Source organism: Stegastes partitus, unplaced genomic scaffold (genome assembly GCF_000690725.1).
Source record: "Stegastes partitus isolate 25-593 unplaced genomic scaffold, Stegastes_partitus-1.0.2 Scaffold207, whole genome shotgun sequence".
Classification (NCBI taxonomy): Eukaryota; Metazoa; Chordata; class Actinopteri; family Pomacentridae; genus Stegastes; species Stegastes partitus.
Window position 1 is genome coordinate 510,426 of NW_007577938.1, and position 9,741 is coordinate 520,166.

Consider the following 9,741-nt stretch of genomic DNA (forward strand, 5'->3'; position numbering starts at 1 on the left):
CCCCCCCAGTAATGTTTACGCCTGCGTGTATTTAGAAAAATGTGTTGATTCCATGTTGTTTTGAATTTTTTACAATTTTTTAACACCTTTTCTGTCATTCCAACTGTGTCACACAACACAGAACACATTCAGGGCATCTCTCTCCTTCTAAACGTGGTTGTTCTGTTTCCACAGAGGTGCTGGACTTGAAAAATGAGACACCTAATGTGGCTAAAAGAACACACACACACACAAAAGGGCACAGATGAGGTTTTACACGTGTTAAAAGTCCATTACAGTTAACATCAGTTTGGATTTTTACAGGTTATACCCATAAACTGTATTTCCCATAATGTGAAGTATGAGGAAATGATAACGTAGTGTTATATCATCTACTGCTGGGCCCTACAGGAGAACCGTAAAGACACTCACGGACTGGTTTAGTTTACAAAAGAGCACGAGCGGATAATATCGGTCATATCTGAATGACGACTAGTGTTTTTATGAATGCGACCGAGGAGGTAGAGCTGGTCTGCCAACCACACCTAAAGTCTCAGGAAAAACAAAACAAAACAACAGTGCAACAGTGCAACAGAAAAAAGGAAAAGTGCCAGTTCAGCAGCTGGATTCATACGTTGACCTGAAAGTCGGTGCCTCTCAGCCGTGAAAACAGGATTGAAGTGGGGTCATTTAATATACGGACAGGGTTGTGGGAGATTAGAGCGATACATGCGTTACATAACATATGCTAATGAGAAAGTAGGTCACCAAAATATCTGCTTTTTATCTTATATCCTATTCTGTCTGGAGAGCGCTTCCTAAAAAACAGAACATAAATTAATGCTCATTGGCTTGGTTGGTAAGAATTTAAGGATGTAAAACCAATTTCAAGGTCAGACTGGGTAAAAAAAAAATAAAAAAAACCCGCAGTAAGCAAAAAACAGCTCAGCCGTGTGTCATTAGCTCACAGGTTTTCTGATCCGACACGAGCGAGACGTGGTCCCGAGGCGCTGCTGTCGTAGCGCGGGGTGATAATCTGGGGTGTTGCAGTCAGTTGCTGGCTCGGCGAAGACATGCCAAAGGACTGAGTGTGTCTGAGCAAAGCCAGCCAGTTTAGAATCGGTGACAGGGGCGGCCGGGAAGTACCCTCAAATGTAAAAATAAAGACTCAGCTGATGATAAGACGGTCTGCTGGACCGAGTTGGCGACGTGGTGCGATATACGCTCGCCTGCCAGTTTGTTATGAATATTTGTGCGGCTGTATCTGGTAGCCGAAGAGCCCAGCAATGAAAAAAATGTGGGTTTGACATTTGGTTGATATCATAAAAAAATCAAATATGCTTTTTGCAGTTTCCTAAAATACAAAATGACGACTTCAAACTGCTTGTTTCGCCTGACTGAGAGCCAAATATCACATGAGATAGCTGGGAAAGTGTGACATTTTAGCTGTAAAACACACCAAAATTAAAAATTAACAACAAAAAGTACAGCTGAAACTATTTCCGACAACCAGGTAATTGAATAATTGACGAGTTCATCCAATATAACATCATAAAATTAAACGGTGGCGTCGATTAAGGCTTCCAAAGCAACCACACAGTTCAATACACTCTTGATAATTTATAAAATCCTTGATTAATCTGTCAATCACCCCCCCCATTAACTGATTAGCTGTTTGGCCTTTAAAATGTCAGAAAATGGTATAAAATGTCGATCAGGTTTCCCAAAGTCCAAGATTACAAATATGTGATTTAGTCCACAACCTAAAGATATTCAGATGTCGTAAAAAAAGGGGGGAAAAACGAAAACATTCACATTTAAGAAGCTGCAATCAGTGAATTTAAACGCTTTTTTCCCCCTTGAAAGAATACCTCAAGCCAAATAATCGATTGTCAGCAGAGCTGGCGATTAATTTAGCAGCTGATAACTAATTAATTTATAGTCCTGGGTCTAGTTAAGGTGTTTAAGTGTCTGTCATGCTCTAAGTCACGTTTGCTTCCAGACGTCTGCTTTTTCCTTTCTCACTTTTAATTTTAAAATTGAAACTAAACCACGCGTTTCCAGAATTCCCCAAGTCTTCCGGCCAGTGGGGAATTTTATCAGAAGGCAAAAACAAAAAATGGCCTCCGACCGGTTTAGTAAGAAGCACTGAATGAATTTAAAAAAAAGGTAGACAAATTGTTTTCTCTGGAAACTGTCAGACGAAAGCAAATGTCTTGTCTTGTCCACAATCTAAAAGGTGTTATGTTTGCTGTCATACAGGAAGAAAAAAACACATTTAAGAAGCTGCATTTAAAGCTTAAATACAACAAATAGTCTAAATTGATTGATTAATTAATTATCAAAATAAAGCTGACATTACCTAAAAGTTGACAGCTAATCCATTAACTGCTGCAGCTGTGTAATAAAATGGAGCTTGGATTTGCTGCAAGGTTCTTATAAAACCCCTGAACTGTCATCATAGTGCACATGGGAACTGTTTTAGGGGGTAAAAAATAAGTTTAAAGCAACATGAAGGTTGATAGAAGTCGACGTGGGACAGTATTGTCACTTTTAAATTTGAAACTGAAAGTAAACCTAAACCTTGACAATGTTCCTGAAGGTTCTCCAACTTGTCAACGGTGCAAAAAAACAAAATAAAACAAAACACAAAACTGTCCTCCTGTCAGCTCACTGTAGGTAAATCTGGGACATTAAATCAAACACAAATGTAGTGTTTCTGTTGTTTAGTAGGTAAACACAACAACTGTCAAAGCTTCACAGCACAGTGGTTCTACTAAAACCCGTCCAGAGCAACAAAACCTGTCGACGTTTTCCCCTTTAACGTCTGTTTTTTTATTATTATTTTTAATTACAGCGGATATTTAACCCGAGTTATCCGGAGAGTTAACAACAACAAACGGTGCTAACGGCTAACAGGCTAGCTAGGGGCTTTAGCCGTAGCGAAACGAACGGCGATCCGCGGGAAGGCCGACATGTCAGCCGCACGGAAATGGCGGCGGGGCGAGAAACGGGAACGGAAAAGCCGCCTGACTCACCGGGAGCTTGGGGTTCACTTCTCCCTTACAGCAGTGGCAGAAGAACCGATGCGGGGGAACAGCCGCAGCCTCCGCCATCTTCCCCAGGAGCAGCACTGACGTCGGTCCTCCACAGAGCCGAGGCAGCCTCCGCCTCCTGCCCGGCATGCACCGCGGCCGCGCCGCCGAATCCCGGCGAGCGGAGCCGAACGGGAGGAAGTGGACGTGTGTTGACATCCAGGAACCTCCACATGTGGACGGTTCTTCGCTCTGAGGGATGATTAAAAGCTGAGAGCTGTCCTGGAGCTAATCAGTCGGAAAGGTTTGTGCGAAATATTCAGTGTGGACTTTATGGTGTTCAGTTAGCTTGTATGCTAACGCTAGCCGGCAGCTACAATCAGCTCAGTGGCTTAAAGTGTGCGGCTGAACTGCGCAATAACATTTAATGTCAAACAACTGTGAACTGCATCACCTCACAGTAATCAGATTATTTGTGAATTAAACAGGAGGTGTTTGCTCTGATGTCAAATGAAGCAGATCAGGTTTACTGTATTAAAATACAAGAAGAAGTCAATGCATTAAAGTCAGTATTCTTGTTATTGTTATAGTTTTTGAAGAGTTCAATAAATGTCCACATTTATTTTTGATGACACACTCAAGCCTTCTCTTTATAACACCACAAAGATGTTCTGTTGGATTCAAATCAGGCCACATATGTCGTTGTTTTCCATTTGTTCCACTGCAGAAACTCTCATGTAATTTAATTTTTGGATGAAGCTTGAAGAAAAGTAATGTTCTCCTGCTGGAATATTCCTCTTCTTCAAGCTCCATCTTGTCAGCCAGTAATTTATTTTCTCCTCACACATTCATGGGGCATCTCTACATGTCATCAACACCTTCTGCCCTCATGCAGCCCCACATCATGATGCTGCCACCTCCGTGCTTCACTGTCAGGACGATGCATCCACTGTGGTGGTCCTGGTCAGGTTCACACCAAACATCTGGACTCCATCTGAGTCCAACAAGTTGATCTCCATCTGACCAGAGAATGTTCTCCAACATCCATCAGGCCTCTGTTCGTGTTCTTTAGCAAAGTTTTATCTGGAAGTTTTGTACCAAACAGCAGACATGGCTGTTAATTTGACTGTTTGAAAATCCAGGTGTTCTGAAGAGATCATCCAGTACCTATAATCTGGCTACTGTTCATAAACAACACACTGACAGAGGAGCTTATTGTTGTTCTAAAACTCAAAGCGAGCCTGGACTTTGGATGTTTCATCCCCTGTGTGTTCTCCTGTTTGTTTGTGCAGATGACTTCCCAGGAGGTTCGTATCTGCGGTCTTCTGCTGCGCGAACACTTCGGCGAGGTGGTGGAGAAAGTGGGAACACACCTGCTCAGAAGTGGAGCACAGAACCTAAGAACCATCATTCATGAAACCGGCCTCTCTGTGGACCTGGTAGGACTCCTGCACTCACCGTGGTTCTGTGGATGTTCATCATCGACACACTTTACAGCGAGTTGTTTTAACGTTTAGCAGCAGAGTTTAACTCTCTGGGATTAAAATGACAGATATCAACAACGTCTTTTGGACTAATGAGGGTTCTAGCCTGATTTCTGGCCCATCAGAACCACAGCTACAGATCTCTGTCGTTCAATTTAGTCAGAATAAACTGGTTGCTATATGCGCTTTGAAAAGCTGAAGCTTCTGATGCAACTACAGGTTTCTGCAAAGCAACACTGCAATTCAACAAATATGTATTTACGTTTTGACCAGGCAGAAGTCCAGTTTGAGATTCTACAAAAAACTAATTCTGACCCGTTCAAACTTAATTTAAGAAACTAAAAAAGTCTCATCTAAATAGATCAATTTTGACATGTTGAACTGAGTGGAATTAAAGATGCCCTGAACTTGAACGATGTCAGAATTCTGCTGCACATATCTGCAAAGCGTCACATCTTTGATTTATTTAAATTTTATCCGGAACCAGTAAAAAAAAAGAAAAAAAAGATTGAAACTGATTTCTATTTAATTTATTAGTATTTATTATATCTATATTCTTTTTTTAAAAATTAATTCTCAATAACCTTGAAATAAATAAATTGACAATAAATTAATAATTGAAAATAAACTAATTTAAAATGTTACACATTTTAAATAAATTTTTTTTAAAATCAGAAAAATACAGAATTAAAAAAACATTCTATTTAAATTATTAAATTATTTTACCCTTTTTTCCGCCTTTTTTCTTCTTCTTCTTTTACAGATTTTTTGATTGAAATTAATTAATTTAAAACCCAGTTTTCAATTTTTAATCTTAATATCTATCTAAGGACTTTAATTTTTATGTTTAAAACCAGATTAAGCTGCTTTTGCTGCAGAGACATGATTTATTGCCATTGCATGATTTAATATTAAAACATAACGTTCACACTGTCGTAATTCTCAAGTGGAGCACTACTAATAAAATCAGTCACATAGCACCACTACATTTTGTTGTTTTGTTTGTTGTATTATAGTCGTGCAAAGAAGACGTTTTCTAGGATTTTAGAGCAATAATAACAGTGCAACAACAGTTTTATGATTACAATGTGATTTTTGTTTCTGTAAATCAAGCCATGAGCCTCTTCCTGTCCTTCCTTTTCTGTCTTGACCAGGTGAAGAAGTCCCTGATGGTACTCGTCCAGCACGGCGCCTGTTTGTTCAGCTCCGGCCGTAAAGGACCCGGCAGCCCGACTGAGTACCGCAGCAGCTCCGAGCGGATCCTGAGGATCCTACGATACCCACGGTACATCTACACCGCCAAGACGTTGTACGGAGACACCGGAGAGCTGATCATAGAGGAGCTGCTGCAGAGGGGACACATGACGATGAGCGGCTCGGTGAAGACGGTCGCCGATCGGCTCACGCAGAACATGGAGGGTCAGTGGCGCCACCACAGAATCAGAGTTTCAACTAAGGATGGCTTCCATCTTGATCAGTCTAGTGATTATTTTCTAGATTATTCGTTTGAGCTACAAAATGTCAGAAAATGGTTAAAAAGTACTATAATAGTGGAGGAAAGAAACCAGAAAGTTTTCAAAGAGGTGCTGAAAGCGATTATCAGCGGAGCTGGAGGCGGATTTAGTAGCTGACAACTAATCAGTTCATCATTGCAGCTCTTGTTCAGATCACCCTCAGGACTGTAGAAGTCTGCCAGGATAAGAGTTATATCTTACATTTTATCACTCTCACTTTTAATTTCAAGACTAAACTATATTCCCCAAAAAATCCCACATTCAATGTCTTGTTTTGTCCAAAGATTTTCAGTTTTCTGTCATAGAAAAGGAAAGAAACCAGAAAATATTCACAGTTAAGAAGCTGAAATCAAGAAATTTTGATTTTTTTTTTCCTTCAAGAATTAGTCAAACCGATGAATCAGTCACTCGTTTGGTCTATTAAATGTCAGGGAATAGTAAAAAAAATAACAAATAACATAAGTAAATATAAAAATGAGGTTTATTTGATCATGTTTGTAGTGGAATATTTACAAAAAAAAAGTACTGTTGATATCGCCGTGAGGTAAATGAAAGGAAATATGAAGATTTATTGAAAACTGAGGCCATAATCAATGATAACGTCTTTTGTCAATCAATTAGTTGTTTGTTTCCTAAAATGGTGAAAAATGTGGATCAGTGTTTCCTCAAATGTTTTATTTTGTTTAAAGATATTCAGTTGACACGAGAAGATAAGATAAGATAAGATAAGATAAGATATGCCTTTATTTATCTCACAGTGGAGAAATTCACATCGTTGATAGATATTCACATTTAAGAAGCTGCAAACAAAGACTGTTTTTTAATTTAAAAAGTACTAAAAATGTTATTAGAAAAATTAATAAACCAGTTTATTATTAATCGAATATGTTGCAATTAATTTAATAGCTAGCGAGTAATCGATTCCTTACCAAAGTTTTAGTTTTTCATAGAATCTGATCAGAGCAAACACACTTTTATTTATTTTTTAACTGAACTTGTGTCCACTGTGTCATGTGCTGCTGTTGCTGCAGAGGGCCGCAGCATGGACTACAGCGAGGTGTCTTCGACCTTTTCCAAACTGGTGGAGACGCACTTCCTCCAGCGCTGCCCCCCGCCGGCCGCAGCAGGAGCCGCCGACAAGGCCGCCCCAGCTCAGACTCCTGCCGCCCCCGGTGCTCCAGCCGCCCCGGCCAGCGCCGCGCCGCCCACACCGGAGAGCTTCCCCGACTGCTACAAGGTGCCTCATGTGACCCTCATCGGTCGAGGCAAGCGGCAGCTCGCCACCGAGGACGGGGAGGACCAGAGGAACGCCAAAAGAGCCAAAATGGACTCAGAGGTCAGGGCCTTAGAAGATAAGGATTACTTTATTTGTTATAACTGCTAAAGACACAACGGACATAATGACGAGTGATGAAGCCAAAAAAAGCACGTTTTGAGTTCATTGACTTTATTGGGAATCAGTTAATAAAACCCCCCAAAAAGGAGATTCTAAAAATAAATAAAAAATTGATGCTGAATTTATTAGTATTTATCTATTTGTTTTATTTGTGTATCTTTTTTTTTTTAATGATTTCTGATAAAATACATTAATTTAAAAATGTGCATGACATATTTTTAAATAAGTTTAATTACATTAAGGATGTTATAGGTGATCAGTAAAAACTAAAAATACTTTTCTAAAATAATTTATTTTGTTGGGATTTTTATTTTTCTCCAAAAAAGCTGATTTAAGAAAATACTTTATGTTGAATTTCTAAGTGTTTCTGCATTCCTTTTATTTTGTCATTTTATTTTATTTTATTTTATTGCTGATTCCTGATAAAAAATAAATGTGTTTAAAAATTTGCCTGGTATATTTTTAAATCAATTAAATTAAATTAAATTAAGAAATTTTAGTTGGACTCAGTATAAAGTAAAAATATATTTTAAACTTTTTTTTGTTTTATTGGAAATCAGTAAAAAAACAACAGCAAACAAACATATTTCTAAAAAATCAATTTATGTTTAAATTCTTAGTATTTATTAATGTCTTTTATCTTTGTTTTTTCCTGATACCTGGTCAAATAAATTGATTTAAACATTTGCATGGTATATTTTTAAATTAAGGGATTTTAGTGGGACTCAGCAAAAACTAAAAGTACATTTTTCAAAATTATTTTATTTTGTTGGACATGAGTAAAATAATAATAATAATAATAAAAAAAACCCAATCAATTTATGTTTAATTTATTAATATTTATTTGATCTGAGTAGTATTTATTTATATTTTACTGATTCCTTATAAAATACATTTAGAAAAAAAAACTGCCTGGTCTATTAATTAACACATTTTTATTCCTGTGACTTTCTTTCTGTGTCTCTCTTTTGTTCAGGCCCATGGCGACGAGGGGATTTACTGGCAGGTGAACTTTGAGCGGTTCCACCTCCACTTCAGAGACCAGGCCATCATCAGCGCCGTCGCCAACAAGCTGGACCAGGTCCGGTTCACACTCACAGACACTGAGGACGTATTAGTTAAACCTCTGAACCCCAAAACCTGCTGTCAGCTTTAAAAGATTACACCATTTATCAGCCAGAAAACAGAACACAGCATCAGGTTTCCAGTGTTTATTGAACTATTTATGTGTTGCTTGGTTCTGTTGGGAAAATTAACCAAATTTAAGCGTAAAATCGTGATATTTCATCAAATCTGCTTTATTCTACATGTCATTTCCAGACACAAGAAACCTGTTGATCAAATACAAATTCAATATAAATCAAATTTTAGCATGAGGATGGATAATTTAGGGTTTAATCGCAGCTGTTTGCGATTGCTAAGCTAACTTTTAACTTGCATAAGCACATTTTCCAAAATGTTTAACCATTTCTGAGGGATCTAGCTCAACGTTTGCTCGTCGACTAATGAGGAGAATCTAGTTTTAGTTTCTCGTTAAAGCAAGATTAAGCAATATACGTGACTCTTCCTGCCTTTCGACTCTCATAACAACCGGTGTCATGATAGTTTGTGCTTCTGTTGGTTGTTTAAATTCTCCGTACAACGCCACAGACCAGCAGTGAGATCGTGAGGACCATGCTGAGGATGAGCGAGGTCACCACGGCGCCTGCAGCCACCTGCACCAAGCCGCTGTCGGCCAATGAGATCTTCAGATCCCTGCCGGCCAGCTACAACATCCCCAGACCCATCCTGGACCAGTACCTGACTCTGCTGGTGGATGACCCGGTACAACCCGCTCCCGGCACATTTAATGCTCTTTGTATCCACACAGAATTGTTTACTGTTTAACTTCTTGTCATTTGAAGATGGAGTTTGTGGGGAAGGCCGGTGAGAGCGGAGGAGGGATGTATGTCGTCAGTATCCTTTTAATGAGCCTTTTACTGCTTCGTCAGTCTGTTAAGGTGACAGTGCAAAGTGTGATGCACGAATAATCTAAATTAATAACAGCCTGGTTTATTTAGGATTTCCTGAAAAGTGAAAACTCTGTCCTCATGCGATGATAATAAGACTTTACCGACAGTAAACCTATCTGAGGAGAAGAAAAGCACAAAGTGTGAGCTGATGTTAGGTCCTGATCCATCCCGCCTCCATGTCGGGGATCATTAATTAGTTAATTAACTCTCTTATGTGGATCCCGCTGCAGCTTTTTAATAACAAACTAAACTCCACACCCTGGATTACATACATTACAGATTTTTGGAGAATATTCGACTGAACTGCAGACAGTGTTCACA

General features: G+C 39.0%; 2 protein-coding genes across 2 annotated transcripts in view; one reads left to right on the plus strand and one right to left on the minus strand.

Moving 5' to 3' along the window:
• The window catches only part of rnf115a (ring finger protein 115a), a 12,640-nt gene extending 9,517 nt beyond the window's left edge, over positions 1 to 3,123 (minus strand). Inside the window, exon 1 of the mRNA XM_008280704.1 lies at positions 3,018 to 3,123. Coding sequence (XP_008278926.1) covers positions 3,018 to 3,095 — 78 coding nt within the window. The 5' untranslated portion in view covers positions 3,096 to 3,123. The remainder of the gene's footprint in view (positions 1 to 3,017) is intronic.
• A 104-nt stretch (positions 3,124 to 3,227) lies between these two features.
• Positions 3,228 to 9,741, plus strand: part of polr3c (polymerase (RNA) III (DNA directed) polypeptide C) — a 9,207-nt gene continuing 2,693 nt past the window's right edge. Inside the window, exons 1-7 of the mRNA XM_008280705.1 lie at positions 3,228 to 3,318; positions 4,307 to 4,453; positions 5,653 to 5,917; positions 7,044 to 7,348; positions 8,385 to 8,489; positions 9,059 to 9,232; positions 9,313 to 9,364. Of these exons, the coding sequence (XP_008278927.1) occupies positions 4,307 to 4,453; positions 5,653 to 5,917; positions 7,044 to 7,348; positions 8,385 to 8,489; positions 9,059 to 9,232; positions 9,313 to 9,364 (1,048 nt within the window). The 5' untranslated portion in view covers positions 3,228 to 3,318. The remainder of the gene's footprint in view (positions 3,319 to 4,306; positions 4,454 to 5,652; positions 5,918 to 7,043; positions 7,349 to 8,384; positions 8,490 to 9,058; positions 9,233 to 9,312; positions 9,365 to 9,741) is intronic.